The sequence below is a fragment of the Neopelma chrysocephalum genome, unplaced genomic scaffold, assembly GCF_003984885.1.
Source record: "Neopelma chrysocephalum unplaced genomic scaffold, ASM398488v2 Primary Assembly neopelma1_59, whole genome shotgun sequence".
In the NCBI taxonomy this organism is placed as follows: domain Eukaryota; kingdom Metazoa; phylum Chordata; class Aves; order Passeriformes; family Pipridae; genus Neopelma; species Neopelma chrysocephalum.
This window is the reverse complement of record NW_020897714.1, coordinates 13,848,552-13,866,922: the sequence shown is the minus strand read 5'-3', so window position 1 is coordinate 13,866,922 and position 18,371 is coordinate 13,848,552. Positions and strand designations below refer to the sequence as shown.

Here is an 18,371-nt window from a genome sequence, read left to right as displayed (position 1 = left end):
ATTCCCGAACGCCAGCTCTACCTGTGCAGCAGCAGCCTGCTGCTGGCACCAGCAGGCTGGCCTTGACCTGTGCTCTGCAGCACTTTGCACTGAATCATAGAATCACAAGGCTGGAAGAGACCTTTAACATCACCAAGCCCAGTACTATCACCATAACCCCTAGCATCACACCCGTTTTTTAAAATTAAAGAAGTCCTCAGTATTGCCTCAGATTCCAGTTCTGCAAATCACACCTAGTAATACTTTCTAATCACAGCCTGCTACAGCCATAGGATGCAACTCCCTTAGCAAAGGGAGGCTCTGGCCACAGCTTGCCGTAAGACCAAGCACAGTCAGATCTGCCACCACACTCTGCATGCTCCATGGCCAAATTCCACCTTTGGAGGGTAAGCTTGCAGGGCATGTTGACATGGCCTATGCTGTGACAGCTGCAGCTGCTTACAGAATTACTTGTTACTGGTTCGTGAAAAGCAGAATGTTACTGAACACAGGACCCATGCTTGGCCTTACCTACCTTAAACTATGCCTTTTCTAACATAGGGTGATTTCACTCATTTTAGTGATTTACATAGTATAAAACTGGCACAGCACTGTTCAGCTCTCCAGTTAGCAAAGAGGCAAGAACTCCATTTTTTCACCATCTTGATCACATACCTTTCATTGTAGTGCTCCATAACAACATAAGTGCAGAAGCCAGCTAAGCAAGAGACATGCACTGAACATCCCAGCTATTACTTATGGGCAGAGAGACATAATGCAACTAACAGCACACCTGCACCACCACACTGAAGAAACACCCTCCTTTGGTCAGCTCAGTGGCTCCTATCAAACTTCCAAGGAGAGCCTTTAGGCCTTGGCTCTACTCAGTGTTTCACAACAAAGTTGAACGAGGCAGACCTGTCACACCCAGGCAAAAGTGACACACACCTAATAGCACTTCCACAGAAATCAAGGTTGGTCAGGTCCCTCTTGAATAAACTAGACTCCAGCTGCCTTCTAGGAAAGGTCAAATTCAACTTGCATTCTTTAAATACCTTCATTTAGCAACCAGCAGGGAGCCTCAAGTGTTCACTTCACTGCCAGTGGCAGCAATGACGACAAGCCAGAATTGTTCATTTTGCCATTACTTGCAATCTAAACAATTGTTAGTAATGTTTTATCTAAAAACCACTGATATTTATTTTCCATTAATAATCTCTAAACATGATCAAGACAGGCTCATATCTTGAAATTGGATGTGATTGCAATTCTTGCAGACTTTTGATTAACATATAGAAAACCTCTGCTCCTTCCAATCATAAGGGATGAACAGAAGACTATTTATTTACAGACACCTAATGGCGATCTATGTGCTCAACTAGTACTGACACTTCTGAGTTACAGTCTGTGAACAGGGTTTTGTTTTAGCTGACAACTAACAACTGTGCTACTAACAAGAACTATTAAACAGCAGTCTAACACAGCCTCATGACAATACAAGGATAATACATGTTCCCGCTGAATGTGTACCATTTTACAGAGAAATATCTTCAACCTTTCCCAGATGTGAAAAAAAAGTAGCAAGAGCCTGTAGTTCAAATCATCTCAATCTGAATTCTGACATACATTGAAGGTAGTGACAGATGAAGACTTTTGTTGCCCACCTGTCAGATTCACAGTAAAAAGGGCTATTGTAAATTAAATACATCTTTTTAATCAGTAGCTCTTTCAGCTTTATCAGTTTAGGAAAATGCCAGTTTGGCAACGCCAAACTTTCTTAATTTCATCTATCCTTCTATTATTAACACCCACCATGACCCTCCCTCCATTTCCTATCCCCCCAAAGAGCATACAATCACGACATTGTAGGCTATTTCCTGTCTTACAATAACTTTTACAGTTCTAAAATTTTGGTGAAGCCTGCAAACAAAATCAAAGCTCTTATGAGCTAATACTCCAAGTGACATTGTTTTCAAAAATATACAATGAGATAGTGAAACCACCATCCACACCTTTGATAACCAGGTTAGCACAGCACCATCTGCTCCTGTTGTGCATATATTTTATGTGCACTTGCCTGGTTTCAACACCAGAACTACTAGACTTAAAGAGTCAGTAATGGATTGGGTTTCACAGCCCAAGGGAAGCCTTAACACTGCAGCATCTCCTTCAGCAAGCTTGCTAGGTTGAACAACAGGAATTCACATCCTCTGAAATGCAGAAAGTAGTGAAACCTCCCCTCTTCTTAGTCAGTGTCATGAGTGTCCTCATCTAGTAATCTTTTTTAAAATCTAAATTCTTCTCAGATATTACATGTTTTTCCTCCATAAAACATAACATTTTTTAACTAAATAATAAATAAATAAGGCAATGGTAAAAAAGTTACCATTTTTTAAACCACAGACTACCAATGCTAAAAAAAAACTTCAAAGTGAGGTGGGACAGAAAATTTGCAGGATTTTTTTTATATCAATACATACATAGTAGAGGTGTTTATGCCACCTCAGGACTGCTTTACAAGTTGAATTAACTTGTAGACCCTGAGCTGTATGAACACATGCACGTACTATATATCTGTTGTAGCTTGCTGTTGCACTGGTGCACTCCCTCAGGAGAAAGAAAAGTGAAGGTCATAGGACAGTTTTAGACAAAGACAGGTAGTCTTACCAAACACACACACTAAAAGCCATATTAACAGACAACATAGGGTATGCTGAAACACCTATGTTTGTAAACACAAAATTAAAAATTATACATCACAACCTACCCCTATATCTCATTCCAGTCAGATGAAGTCTTAAATATTTTTTAAAGCGTTTCAGCCCAATATGTAACTTCAGCCATATCAAAGCAAGCCAATATACCATGCACAAGACATACCACACAACTTTAATTATATTTTTTTACTGCTGAACAGTCTCTTTCCAGAGCTCTGTTATTTAAAGGCATTCTTTTTGTACTCAGCTTCTCTGCTTTAACTCTGTGTAAACTAGTCAACACTTTTCAAAAAAGATATTTTGTCCACAAAACCATCTGAGAAGGTAATTAGCAGGAAATTTTAATACCGTGAAGGGTGTTGTAAGTTGTGCCACAAGAAACAAATAAAACACACACAGACTAAGCCTAGGAGGGACATGAAATCATTCTGTAGGCAGTACTGAGCATGCTGTTGTAGAAAGTAAACTTGGAGAAGACGACATTCCTTCACACTGTTTCCTATATAAATACAAATCAAGGTTCCAAAACACACACAGAACTTAAATTCAAGATCCTTGAGAGTTTCTTGCCTCAGACACTACTCGTCTAGTCTCACCATGGATCACATGCCATAAAATTAAGTCTCAAAGCTGCAAGTGAAAATCCTCTAGTGATTTGCAGCCTGATACCAAGCTCCTGAGACTGTATACATGTTAAAAGATAAGCACACAATTTAAAGGGAAAAACATAAGCTCTGTGTTAGCTCTAATTCAGACAGGTAAATCAAGACCTGCCATATTTTCAGCACAGCATTCTGAGTAGTATGACCAATCATGAGAACAAACCCCATGAAGTCAAAACAACACTGTTATGCCCATTAACTTTCACAGGCCTTTTCCAGGCTTTTTGTAGCCCTTGCCCCAAAAAGGACTTAAACAATACTTACTACATCAGAACTCCATTAATTTTTGCTACTGGATTTTGGATACTGCTCCGTAAAATTGCTCTATTTTGTGATTGGTTCTGAAAGGTTAACCTGCCTTTGTCTAGGAGATAAGATGAACTAATGGAACAAAAGTGAAAGTGTGTAAAAGGAAAAAAAACCCACCAGCTCCTATTGCTTCAGCACTTTGATACAAAGACTACAGTATACTTGTATACTTCAGTATACAATAACTTAGCAGTATTTAGGCTTTAAGCAGATACAACTATTCAGCTAATGCTACATGTGTTACTCTTAGAATAAGATGAATAGCTTTAGGTATGCTGAAAAATTCGTATGTGGGGTCAGGGGAAGAAGGAAGAGAAAGGTATTAGTCTCAGGGCTATTTCACACCATTAAATGCCTCAAGTATAAAAAGCCCATTAATTTCTTGAAGATGCACTGCCTTCCAACTACAACTGACCTACATGTAGTTACTTTAAGGACTTATGTAGAAAACTCCTTACCATCTGTGAAGTAACACTGAAGTTGAGAGGATTCTCCAAACCAGTGCAAAATGAAAGAATGATGAAATTAGTTGCATCGCAGTTCAGTTTGTGGTTTGTTTTTATTTAAATGATGCTAATAGTATCCCTGAAGGAGGTCAACTGAAAGTATTTCATGTAACTAGAAGAGAAAGATGTATTTCATGTTAAAACATGCAGCAAAGTTGTGCAAGAGATAATTTAAAGTGAAAAGGAAATTCCTTAAGCATTGAAAAGCAAATGAAGGCTAGGTTCTCCTCCCACCCAAATAAAAGGTCTAACATAATAAATAAAGGCTTAAGGATTACAGTGCAAAACTCTTATTGTGCAAGAATGCTGAATATTCCTCACGCCAAGTGACATGAACTGATCTTACTATCAGATTTTTAACTTTTTTTTTTTTCAGTATGGAAGACTGGAGCAGCACAAAATGACACCACTGATACATTGGTTGTCTTGCTTTTCCTGCCTTTCAGCAATGCATTTATTTTGATAAGGAAAATCCACACACATTAAAATCATTTTTATTTTTCTGCATTTTTGACACCAAAAGTGAATGCTTTATGTTACAATTTTCTATAGGATGGACACAAGTTTAGCTATTTAGATTACTCAAAAAAGCAGTTTAGAAGGAAAAAAAACATTAAACAGGAAAAAAAACCCAAAACTATTGCTTTGCTACAAATTACCATGTTTGTCCCAAAGTTCACAGAAAGTAAAGCTTCCCCATTGCTATAGTCTACACAATAATTGTACCTAGAGTAAAAAGATATTGACTATTAACTAATGTTCTCAGCTTTTTATAAGTAGCACTTTAAGAATAAGTAGTATGATTTATTGCAATTTTGTACCAAGCAATAAGACTTAACATCTGTATGCTGCAGATTTAAGCACACCAAAAATGTATACATTCACTTTAAAAAAATTGTTGCTTATCACTCTTCATTGGTAGTAGTGAAGTCAGCTGCCTGCTCAACCAAGTTACACAATAGAGAGTGTTTCAGCATGCTTCCACTGAGAAAAATAGTTAACTGCATGAAAGTAGTAAATCTCACCTTAGAAGATGAAACTGTAGCAGAAAATGCAGCAATGCCCTCTTCATATAAGAATAAAACTTCATATGGAATTTTCACACTTTGAGAATACTTCTCTACGTGAATACTCAAAGATAATCACATAAAGCTGTGTTGGAAAGACCTCGCTTTTTTAAAAAAGAAAAAAGACCACTGCTTAAATTGGAATTTAGACTACTTCAGATAACCTTGACCCAAAAAAGTATTTTAGTAGCAAATTATATTGATGCAATTTTTATTTTCCACACATTACTAATAAATAAGTTCCTCTAAGACATCTCTTGCCAATTAGTTTTGTATTCAATTCCTACAACACTGTAAGCACTAAAATGAAGGGATACATTTAAATGAAGTTACACTTAAACAGAGTTACTAATATGATACTAATACTTTTACAGAAATGCAAACAGGTTTACAGTTACATTTACTAAAAAGTTACAGTAATCTACAGAAAAGGTTGTTGTTGTACTCTCTCTACACCCTAAGAGATCAAATTCAAATTGTTACTGAAAAAATGCATACAGAAATGCATTTCCCTTTATCCCATGTTAAAATCCTCCTCCACTATAATCTAGAGATAGAAGTACAACTTCTTTTCTGTACAAAGGAAAAGCTTTAAAAACACAGCTTCACATTTTACTACATTTTTGCCCTTCTCAGCTTCCAAGTTCTTGCAAAAACAAATATACATTTTCTCAAAAGTGAATTTAAATGATGTCCACATTAAAAAAATAAAGCCTACAAAAAGTTCAAAGATTTAAAAAAATGTTACTCCTATGGCAGTGATCTCCTACTAGTCCAAAGTCCAGAAAGTTACCGATGTCCATTTAATATTATCTTTCTTCATTTATCCAATTTATCAAGTTCCAATCACATTATTTGTAAGAAGTCCTTGAGCCGATGAGAGGGCAGAAGAGTTCTCTACAATTAAAAATAGGAGATCAAATCGGGTGTGCCTTTCAGAAAGATACTCATTTGGCACTGCCCGGAGAGACAATATTCAGGTATTTAGAGAAAGGATTTCCTTGATTAGTTTCCATTGACTGATAAACCAAAAACAGGAAGACTGAAACAACAACAAAGAGAAGAACTTTTATCCACAGGGGAATGGACCGTTCTTTTTTTCTTGGTAGTTTCTCCGACTTGATGTCAGTCGAGGTACCATATTTTTCAACATACTTAGAGAAACTTTCATCCATTCTGAAGTCACTGTGCTCTATAGGTCGGCTAGCAGCTCCTTTGATTGGTCTACGGCAGCTAGCACTGTTAATTAAAAAAAACAAATTGAAATATTGCATATTTAAAAGAGCAATCTAAAGTACATAGGAAAGTTTTAGTATAATTAAAGAACTTAATTATTTCTGGTGAATTCAGTACCTGAAATATCCATCAAACTCCCAAAATAATAATCATAGATATGTTAATCATTCAGTGTTCAAACAAACACCCCAAAACTCTCAAATGCCACTTTACCCTATCCACATAAAAGGATCATAACTGGCAATAAAACTCTAGGAATTGTCTCTGTTTGCTTCTTTAATGATCACTTATGTAGCCTTGCTGGAATTTCTAAACATAAGATTATCTCTGGCCAATAAAATATCTTCTAATGGCTAAGCCAATACACAGAGTCAGAAGACAAAGCAGTAAGGATTAAAAAAAACACATACGTTGCCAAGTCCTTATAGACAAGGAGTATACATAATTTAATAATTTTTATCTTAAAAGTGGTATAGATTTAACTAGACCTCAAAAACAAGACAAAGCAAACCTGAGTGGTCAGCAATACACCACAGTAGTAGTAACTGGTACTGTATATTTTTCTTATGGTTCAGACTTTATGCAATTGCAGTTTAAATTGAAGCTAAAATGAATATGTTGGAAACACAGGAGGTGATTTCACATCTTAACACAAGGAACTTTTTCTCATTCTGTAAACAGGGCAGAGTTTTTTGAATTGCCTAATTAACCATAGGGTTGCTTCAATTTTTGTTTAAATATAAAGTTGCACACAAAAACTTAATAGCCCTTCCTAGATGCCATCTTATTCATACTAAGAGTAATCTTTGACTACAACAGGACTGCTACTTAAAGAAAAAGGTAGGGTATGTGAAAATTCTTCTTGGCTTTGCAAAAGAAAACTCAAATATACTTTTTACGTTAATTTAACAGCAGGCCTAATGGAGTTGCATCTAGCTAAAAACTTAAATACCGCAAGTCATTATCACAGAAAAGCCCTTTCCCTTTAACTTCCAGCACCCAGAGGTTCCAATAATAATTCCTATTATAGTACTATCCTGTTTTCCCTCCCCCAATTTAAATAAAGAACGAGCTATTTTGGCTAACAAAACTTGTATATAGAACAGAAGAACTAGGTGGCCATCAAAAATGTCATTGAGCTAAAGTGCAAAAACTGTTCCTCAGAAATCTATCAATATAATCAAAAGATTATATTGATACAATTCAGCTTAAACTGGTTTAAGAGAACTGACAAACAAGCCCCCATAAACCTTAGAAATACCTAATTCCTGTAGGTGTTGATGCTTCATATGGGAACATTTCTTTCAGAATATCCCTTTCTACTCTTCTTTCTTCTGTAGCAGTTCTCTCCAGCACCTAGGAAACCAAAAACAGTTAGAGGCCAAGCAGACCAAGCAGAAAGAAAAACAAAAAGCTTCTGCATAGCTATCTCAGTGACCACAACCATGTGCAATTTGTAAGAATGAATGAGTCACCCAGTGATACCCAAGAAGTTTAATTCTTGGGTTTAAGAATTTCATTTAACCTTAATTATTGGCAGAAGTCTGGTCACTTTTGGTATCTTAAAGCATTCAGAGATCTCCTCAGTTTCCTTTAAGAGAAAGAATATATTGTATACATACTATACACCTGTCAGCCAATGATGTGGATGACGAAAAACCCAAAAACTTAACCATCACCTCTATCATGGCTGTGTTGAGCAGATCACAACATTGGTTGTAGTGAACATGATTTAAAAGGCACTGATGTGGGTAATCTGTCTCTTCTTGCTGTAATAAACAATCCCATAGCACAGTAAAATACTGATAGAAAAAAACATCAGCAGCTTGGAATAGAACATTAAGTTTTCCCACAACCTTCTATTTGATAAATAAGTCTACATTCCAGTCATATTGTAAATGAAGTGTTAATAGAAGTTTTATCTACAGTAACTACACAAAGCAATGAACTCCATTTAAATTCAGACAAGCATTATCTTGCAATGTAAAATTCCACAATATTACAGTATGACATTAACACAATTACATATACTTGCAGGTGCTTTAGACAGTTCTCCAAGAGATATAGTTTTGACAGCTTGAATAGGTTAACAGTAAAAGAATTATTTTCTTTCTTGATAACTGACAGGAATCTACAGATGCTTTTTTAATTCAGGTGTTTGGTCTAAAGTAATCCTACTGCTCGATTCCCTAAATTAAAGCGCATTGTGTTTTTTCAGGATAGGCTTATCTACAAGATCAAAGGTAGATGGCCCAATTCTGCTCTATTTTGAGCTATTCAAAGAATTTAAAAGAAAAACAAAATCTTTATTTTGTTCAGAAAAAGAGCAACAAACAGAGAAATAATACATCACAACATATTTGTCTGAGGAAAAAGAAAGAAAAGATTTTCACACACACTGCCCCCCCAAATCTGAAAGGGGAAGATAAAAATAAGTTTATACTGTCTCATGTCATGTGACCACACTAATTTATATTGACTGTCACCTGGGCAATGACATCCTCCACCCCCTCTGTACTCAGAAGTAAGCACATACACACAAGAATTTTGTTCACAAAGAGCAAGCAAGAGCAATCTAAGTTTTAATTTATTTACTTCAGCTGTCATCAGTGGTTTCTTTGGTGTTCTTCTGGGCATGTCTGAGAGTTCACTGACTGACAGCGTAGGAGCTGCATGCTTGAAATTTCCAGGCACCCTATTGACAACCTGCCGAGATTCAAAATTGTTCAAACTCAGAGACAGCCAACATACAAAATGAAAAGGGGCAAGGTGGTAGAACCAAACAACAAAACCTCTATGTGCATTGAATATATGCATGTTAGGAGTTAACTCAAGAAGGTTATGTAACACATACTCTGAAACAAGCACAGGAAACATACAGCTTCTCATTCCAAGCAGTTTCTTTTAAGCCATTGAGAAACATAAAAGCTCTTTAGTTCACAAGAAAAGCCAAACTTAAAAGCAAATATTTTGCATGTACTTCAATAAATTAAGAAAAATATCTAAGCTTTTAAATTCGTTCTTTTCAACCCTCCCCCCCAGAAGACATCAGATGGGACCTAGGTGTCTACCTAGTCCCATTTCAAAGTGAACAGCATTAAGTACTAAACCAGACACTGAATATGTAGTTTCAAGACTATTGAATAGTCTTACTTTCCTTAAAACAGACTTTGATCTGTCCAAAACAGAATGATTCTGTCAGTGAAGACACATTACAGAAGAATGCCACTTGCACCATTGATTAAACATATTTACTAAGCATATTTACTAGGGTCTCGTTGCTTGAAGTCAATATAGTTTCAGTTATGGGAGTACTCTCTGATATTACAGCATCATCTATAGGCAACTGTACTGTAGCTTCCACCTGTTTGTTTAAAACAAACAAAAGAAAACAATTGAATAAAATAGTCACTGGGACCCTAACAGTGAGAAGAAAAAAAAAAAAAAAGCTTGTCTTAAAATAAGCCTCTCATCACCCTTTTTCTTGGTGTTCTTCTTGACACTCTTGTAGACTCCCTAGAAAATGCCTGGAGAGGTCCACTTTTTGAAGATCCACTTGTCCAGACAGTCTCAGTAACTTCATCTTGAAAATAGGTCTATTCAAGCATCAAACACATGATCACATACATGAAAACCAGCTGCCAACATTGGATACTCATAACCAAAAGCTAAAATAGCATGCATACTCCAAAAGAAACATGTCTATGATCAAAAAAAATGGATCCTAATACGTTCAATAATAGCCTGCTAGATTAGTAGAGTTGACCACAATACTTACAACATTAGAGTACATTATTGTTTAAATATAGAAGTGAGTAGATAATGCCCAACAGTAAAAACTGCTAATTTGCTCACTGCAATAGAGTGAGCTAACTAAAACTGTGAGTAGTTACATGAAGTCATAGGCATACAACATGAAGCTTTCAGGCCCATTACATTACCTGCCTACACACACACACCAAAAAAAAAAAAAAAAAAAAAAATCTATGAGCATAAGCAGAAAGCATCCCCTTCTTCTCTACACAGATAGGGCTCTGTTCTCTCAAGCAGAGATAGGAATGGTTTATGCACAGCCACCTACATTTCAACAGGAACTAATCTCCAGGGGTCTCCACAGGGGTCATGTAGAGATACTTTATAATCTTACAAGGTTCCATATAGAGAGGTGAAACTAAAAATTCTCACATAACAATAGGCTTAAAAGATCAAGCCTGACACAAATCTTTACAAATCTAAGTAACAACATAAAGCACCAAACTCTTATAGCCATTAACACAGATCACTCCCTATGCTTTCTTTCTAGTTTTATGCTCAAGGAAAATATCCTCCTCAAAACTAATCCCAGGAGGGAATGGGAGATGAAGGCCTGCTTCTTCTAGATTACATATAAGATTTTCCTTTTTATTTGGTTAAGTTTAGAAAAAAAAAATTGTTACTTTGTTATAACTGAAATCTTTGCAAATTAACACCTCATACAGTGATGTATTACCAAGTTTTTGGAAGTCACACTCAGTTCTGATCAAAGTTACGCACACTGGTCCAATTGTCAGTTACAGGTCCAACAGCAGAAATAATTTCACTAGAACATCATCAGCCCCAAAACAACGTGTTGAGAGAACAGGCTGAAAAGTATTTATTTATTGAGAGGGGACAGTGAAACTAGAAGCTGAGCAGTTTTATGATTCTGTGATGAGTCCTATATTATAGCAACTACATACCCAGCAGAGGGAGCACAAGTGTTTCACTTTATTCCAAAGTCACTGAAGTACTTTAAAAAAACAAATGTACAGATCTCAGGTCCCAACAGATTCAGGTGTTTTATACAGAATTGTAGATTTTGGTCTAATTCTCAAAATTTCTTTACAATTCAAGCAGACTTCTGATGAAACATCTTACAACCCCTCTTTAAATATTCACCAGACACTGTCCTCTCTTCCTTAAGAAACGTTTAATCTGCAACCTACAATCATGGCTCCCCACCTCAACCTCATACACTTTTTATTTGAGAGGTGTTCTTTAGAAGCTTTGGGGACAATACTAATTTCAGAGTGGTTCTACTCAAACACAGTCCACTAAAGAAGGCAGTAAGACAGTCCTCTCATCCTAATTCCTCTCATTCCAGACTGTTTGACTAGGAATTACTTATCTTCTAACGAAAAGTTAAAAGTACTTCACTAATAACTGCCTCTCTGTGTTCTCCAGATGCTTCAGTCATGTTTTAAGTACCAAGTTTCAATTTTTTTCTTGCATTAAAAGTCTAGGAAAAAACAAGAATCTACTGCATAAGACTCAACCATACTTCAGCAGAGCACAGTCAACAAACAAAATAATTAAAAAAAAAAAAGAAAAATTGTTGTCTACAGTTATGGTTATCCTCACTGTCAACTGAGCAGGCCTCTAGTCCTATTCGAATGTAACACTTGTTTAGGTACACCGACACCTATGTAACCAGAGAAACTACAATGGTGTGGTATGCAAGCACTATTCAGCATGTGCTTTTAACTGTCATACTACTCATGAACAGCGAAGTTACAGATTATGACTTCACCTCAGTTATCATTTACAAAGCTTTTTATTGGGTGTATGCCACATAAAATTTGTACGTCAGCAGCTGCAATGCTGCAAGTTTTATTTTTAATACACCAACAATCCAGGTAGTCAAAAAAAAAAAATTCAGGAAGGAGGAGCAGAACATACCACATGCAGAATGTCACTTTCCAAAGTCTCAAGGAGAGAGAGTAGTTGTACATTACTCTTTAAAATTTATTGTTTAGCCTGCCTCTTTCTGTCTGCTGCCATTTACTGAGGCCTGAGAGTATATATGTAGAGAGAGAGTTTGAATTCTACATTCACCTACCAGATTAGAAGGGGGAATTCAAATTAGGTTTTCTGCCAATTTTTCCAGTTCACTATGAGGAGCTAATTAAACATAATTAAAGACAAACAGCTGAGCTAAAGTTCATTCAGCCCTCCACTGCTAACTAACTGATGAGGCCCATAAGCCTGCTCAACCTCCCCACCCAATTTCTCTTGCAGCAGTCTGCTTAGTGACTATTTATTTGCACTCTCTTCTCAAGAGAAAAGCAACACCTATCCTTGCCGAAGGACAGACAATCTTGTCAGCTGTCTATGTCTGGGCTAAAACTAGGGCTGCACAGGACCTAGAAGTAACTAGGAAGTCTGCTCACACCACGCTGCCCACCACTCTTCAGAGCCTCATAATCTTTGAGCCAGTGCCACACAGTGCATGACAACTGCAATAATTCTGCAAAACGAGTATAGTTCCTTGATGTACTAGCTGAAAACCTAAGATCCGATTCCACAGAAGAAAGAAAAAACCTCCAAACTTCTCCATCTTCAGGTTTTATTCTCATCAAAATATATAACTGCGCACATTTGCTAGCCAAAATCATTGAGTTGTTTTTGGCCTCAAGAAAATTTTTGTGGGGGTTGGTGGGGGTGTTTGTTAGGGTTTTTTCAGATGTTGTTTTTTGTTGGTTTCTTTTTTTTTTAACACAGCAATCAGGAGTTGCAAGGTAGAAGGTTTAACAAGATAAGAGTTACATTTTCTGAGGAATTAAACATAATTCTGAAATTAGATCAATTTTTGATTAATCAAGTGATATTCCTTTGATTAACTACTGGTAATTAAAATATGTAAGTTGCAAAACATTGCATCCAGACTGCACATGTAAGATTGCAAGACAAAACAGGTAATAACCTAATATTAATACAGTGAAATAGGATGACCAAGAATTTAGTAAACAATCATCACTTGAAAATGCCACAAAAATATCTCACTATATATCTCTTGCCTTTTATTCTGTAAGTGGGTTCCTGAAGACCAGAATTTTTGTTTGTTCATAGCAGAATTAAGTATCTCTATTACACTGAATCTGGCAGGGATTTCTGGCTGAACAGCAATTTAGAAAAAAAGCAATTCTTAAAATACAAGAATCTAAAGATTCAGAAGTCCATTATGAAGACCATCACGAGCAGAAGTTGGCTGAATAAATTAAGGAACATTTGGTGCGTTGAATTACATGTGTATTTTGATTTACAGAAGTGAAATCTGTTCAGCTTGTACTCTAAAAATCCAATTTATAAAAGCAGAACTAGTTATAAATCTCCATAACTACTGTATTACTCAAGATCACACAGAAAATGATAAGGTAAAGCATATTACCTGCTTCAAGAGACATTCATAGTAAAAGCACGTTTATATACACACACTATCTAAATTGCAAGTATCTAGCATTTACCACGAAGTATTGAGAAAAGTCACTGTGATCTGCTAAAATACACCAAGCAATTAACAAGTCAAATTCTGAATTACTGAATGTTTTCTGTACAAGTCCTTTACTGTAGCAAAACCTCTCTACTTATTGGTCAGATGAAAACATAAAGACCCCCTAACCTAAGCTGGGGAACAGTGTATTTAGTGACACTGTCACTGTCACATCACAAGGACAGATCAGCCACCAACTAACAAATCCAGAATTGAGCAGTTTGGAAATCTAAAGTGCTTCTGTAAAATCCCTCTTTAGTCAAGTCAACAGAACTAATATTATTTATAAGTAAAGGACAAGTGGTACATACAGCAAGATCTAAACTTGGTATTTATTATTTTTCTTCTTAGGATCAGCTTTTAAACAAATTCATGTCTACCTAGTATTGCTACTACAAACATAGTTGAAGAAAAAATATTATATAGATAGCTACTATATGTGTATACAAACACACACCTAGGCATATACTGAAATACATTACTTCATGTATTATATTTAAATGAATCATTAAACAGATTTATTTAAAATGCAGACATATATCCATAGATATCAAACCATATATATATGTGGTGTATATGTATGTATTTAAAAACATTTTTTAAAAATAAAAAACCCACCCCTTTTTCCAAACTTTTTTTTCTTGAGAAACTGCTGCTTTTATTAAATTGAGTTGATCACAAACATCCCACAGGATGACATCAGCCCATGTGACTTAAAAACCTGTCAGGTTTCCAAAACTAAATATGTTAAGGTTGCCTACTATTCTTCTCTAGGAGGTGCTATAGCAGCTGGCAAGTCAGACTAGAACATTAAAGTCAAACTTTTAACATTATTAGACAGGCTAAAAATGGCACCTATAGTTAATTCACAAGATTTTCATGCTGTATTAGAACAGGCTTTCCGAAAGAACTTTTAAAAAAACATCATAGCTCACTTAATCAAATGTGATTATGTTAAAAGTAGTAAGGTGTTTAGTGAGCACATCACCTGCAGTTAGTAGCTATTCCACGTGCCACTAAATTAAACATACCTGGTTGTGTTCAACAACTCTTTTTTGTTTCAGTGCTACTGGCGTCTTCGTCCGGGCTTTCAGTGGTTCTCTCTTCTCAAGCCTCAGCTCGGTCTTCGGATCTGCAACCAGGTTTAATATAACTAGTTTCTATAATACTACTGGTTGTTGTACTAGTTGAACCCTCCTGTATTTTAATAAAAATTCACTTTAAGAGGCAACAAACTCTGAGTTACCATTTCCTTAAAAAGCTGTGAGAAACAGGTATGTTTCTCCATTAAATGCAGAAGAACTAAGACTTCTGAATAACTTTAAAATTATTTTAAAACACTGACCCAAGTATTTACATTTTGTCCTAAAAATTCTACATTTCAGATAAGCTTTGACCAATCCAGCAGTTCCATTTAGAAACTGGTATCAAATTGCAATTCCTTTAACCGAAGTACCATTCTACGATTGATTGTAGTATGAGTATTGAAGCTTTTCAACATCATTAGATGTTGTCGGTTTTGTTTCCTTTAAGATGTCCTTTTATATAAAACTCCAGTTTTGATGCCATAGAAAGGTAAGTGGTTAGCAGTCATCAATAAGAGAATGTATTATTTCCACTGCTTTTCTAAAATTCTAATTCTAATAGCATTTACACCAACTTATTTAGGGTTTATTTACAGAAACCTTCTTTTTTTGGTGAGCATGGAAGGGGATTGTTTGGGTTTGAGGTTTTTCCCCAGCATTTGAACAGTTCAGTAATTAGATGAAGCATATGTAACTATAAGGGGGTAGCTGTCAGTTGTGACTGGGCTCTTGGCTGTCCCAAAAATAAATAAATCAATCTCTAACACCCCTTCCCCCTTGAAAGTGCAAGAGAGAAAAGTTGAAAAACAAGCTCAAATATGCAAGGGAGATCAACCGAATTACTAACTGTAATTCAACCCTTTCTATCCTACCTCCATAGAAATTCCTGTAAAAACAACAAGAACAACCCCACCCCCAAAACCAAACCACACTATAAATAAGCATCTTCTAACACTCCACTCATGTCACTCTTTAAAGCCTATACTTTTACTTTTTGTAAGATGTACGACAGTGTGATTTAGGTTCCACTTCCCCCACTACACCTTTTTGATACAAACTTGATATTAAAACCACAAAAAAAACACACGCAGGACCAACCAATCAACCCACCCCAAACTAAATCTATAAGGAACAGAGCATAAAAGGGATTGAGTCATAAGCGAGACATTAAAAAAAAGTACAAAAGTTTAATAAACAAACATTCATTTGCTATCCCATAGTAAATAATTGCTGTGAGCACCGTACGACAAAACTGCACTGGTACTTACGTATGAAGTGCAAAGAACACCTTAACACCTAATACACAGTTCTCTATCTCTCAGATTTACAGGCTCCAGTCTGGGGCAAATGGATAAAAGTTCAGTAGCAAAGCCTGTCCTTTCCCAGAACAGGCACTTGGATCACTGTGCTAGTACTCTGTGATGAAGCACGACTCACATGGTTCACAGCAGTGCCTTACAGCCTCACCTAACAGCAAGACCATACCCTCTTTAGGTATTTCTACTGCAAGTATTATTGATATATAATTTGAATCATTCCCATGCAAGTTTCACTTTAGTCCTACCTTCTTCATTGTCACTGTACTGGTCAGAATCACTGTTTCCATTCTGTCTGGTGTTCTCAGTAGCTGAAATCGCTGGGAGAGGCACAGGTGCCTTCAGTTCAGGACCTTGCTCCATCAGTTTCAACAGCTTTTTCTCATAAAGTTTCCTAGTAGTAGCTATAACAAAGGAAGGATACATGCTAAAGATACAGTTTTCATCTTTCCTGACTTGATTGATAGAACTTGGCTGATACATATTCCTTGGGAATATTATTTATTTTTAATCAGTTTGTATGGCCCATAATGCATACCTCTAGCTACATAACTCTGCCTCTAAGGCTTCTAACTTTTTGGTTTAAGAGAATTTTTAGATAAATTATGAACCTCTTTGTACACTGAAAGTTATGAAAATGAAATCAATGGAAAGGGAATTTACCTGTTTCTTACATGTTTTGTTTCATATGCTGCAATACATAAGTTGTTATGCCCTCACAAAAAATTTAGTGAGTCTGAAATTTCAAAGGCAATAGTTTCCATGCAGATTGCACTACTATTCTCTTAATTCCTTTACCCTGGAATTAATGCCCCTTCAACTTTAGCCTGTGCCTTGTTGGTGAATTGAGTCCCATAAGTATCAGAGATGGTACAAGCAAGCAGCAAAACCAGAACTTTGTTTGCTGGTCTAGCCATTAGGTTGGTTCCCTTGATCTACGAGGACAGATGTTTAAAAGGTATCAAGTCATACACTTCCACTTCAGGACTGTGCTGGCAAAAGTCTGTAGAGGTGACTGGTGCCTGAACTGCAGAAAAAAAAATTCTAACCTTAGAATTTTTCAGATAAGAGGAAACCACCCTTAAAAAGAAGTTGCAGACTCAAGAAACAGAATCCATACCCTCTAAGAACTAAAGGCTTTTAATTAGACCAAATTTGAACATCTTTCCAGTGGATTGCACAGGTTCTTGAGTTTTGCAGATTTGAATACCATCCAAGAGGAACAGGTTGCATGGGAAAGCATACAGAATCAGCTAACTGAAAATACTGTGCATAAGACTTTGAATACATACAGGACTGCAGTCTTCATCACTGACATTTCCATCCACCTAGGATTTCAAGGACATTCCACAGAAGGCTCAGCATGCTACAGACAACAATCTTTTTTTGAAGAGTTGTGAAATCAAATCCCCTTGCCATTAGGCTAGTGCACAATCTGAAAGGCAAGGCGCTTTGATCCTACATCACAGATGACTGCTCAGGGCAGGAGATTAGGCTGGGGTCAGGACTACTCCTGATGTAGGCCAGCACGAAGAACAGAATTCTGGGCTCAAAGGGCCAGAAAAAAACATTAGCAAAGAAAAACATTCCTGCACAATGCAGTGAGTAGGAAATGCTCTAGGGAAAGGGAAGTTCCCTGTTCTCATTCTGCTCTCAATGCTATTAGGTTATTATGTAAGATGTAATTTCTATTTACGTGGGCCCGGATCTCAACCTGTGTATCAGAAGACCTAATTACCCCAGCACTGAACTTTAACTAATAGTTACACAGCTTCAGAACAGAAGTTGGAACATCTCCAGCTGGCCTAGAGCACAAGAGGAGCAGACTGCAGACTTGCCTACACTGCAATGCTTCAAGTCTTAATGTAAATAGTTCAATGAAAACATCCTAAGTAGGAAGTAGTATTGAAACAGCACTGGTATTAATAAGTAACTGTATCAGAGGAGGTTAGAGCACTCACAAGTGAGGTTTAGTGAGAAATATGTTAAACAGATGAGTATTTGCTAGTTCAGTTGACCCACCTACAATTGGGCCAGGATTTATTCCGTACTTCACAAGTTGCTCTTGAAGGTCTTCATTACTCATCTCTGTTATATCTAGATCATCCTTCTCCTCTGGCCTGGGTTTGTCAGTTTTCTTCGTAGCTTTCTGTGAGTGTGTGAGGGAGAAAGGAGAGACAGGGTGTTTACAGTTAATACAGAACAC

The 18,371-nt window shown here is 36.5% G+C and overlaps 1 protein-coding gene across 6 annotated transcripts in view; it reads right to left on the bottom strand.

Annotated features, from left to right (window-relative positions):
* Positions 1 to 4,594: 4,594 nt before the first annotated feature.
* TMPO (thymopoietin) overlaps positions 4,595 to 18,371 on the bottom strand; it is a 28,882-nt gene continuing 15,105 nt past the window's right edge. For 3 of the 6 annotated variants that reach the window (XM_027679938.1, XM_027679936.1, XM_027679939.1), the window contains exons 2-9: positions 18,188 to 18,314; positions 16,414 to 16,569; positions 14,796 to 14,896; positions 9,953 to 10,072; positions 9,745 to 9,840; positions 9,072 to 9,182; positions 7,738 to 7,832; positions 4,595 to 6,479 (exon numbers count right to left, since the gene is read on the bottom strand). In XM_027679938.1, the coding sequence (XP_027535739.1) occupies positions 6,188 to 6,479; positions 7,738 to 7,832; positions 9,072 to 9,182; positions 9,745 to 9,840; positions 9,953 to 10,072; positions 14,796 to 14,896; positions 16,414 to 16,569; positions 18,188 to 18,314 (1,098 nt within the window). In that variant the 3' untranslated portion in view covers positions 4,595 to 6,187. The remainder of the gene's footprint in view (positions 6,480 to 7,737; positions 7,833 to 9,071; positions 9,183 to 9,744; positions 9,841 to 9,952; positions 10,073 to 14,795; positions 14,897 to 16,413; positions 16,570 to 18,187; positions 18,315 to 18,371) is intronic. The other 3 variants (XM_027679937.1, XM_027679940.1, XM_027679942.1) reach the window with 3 other exon arrangements.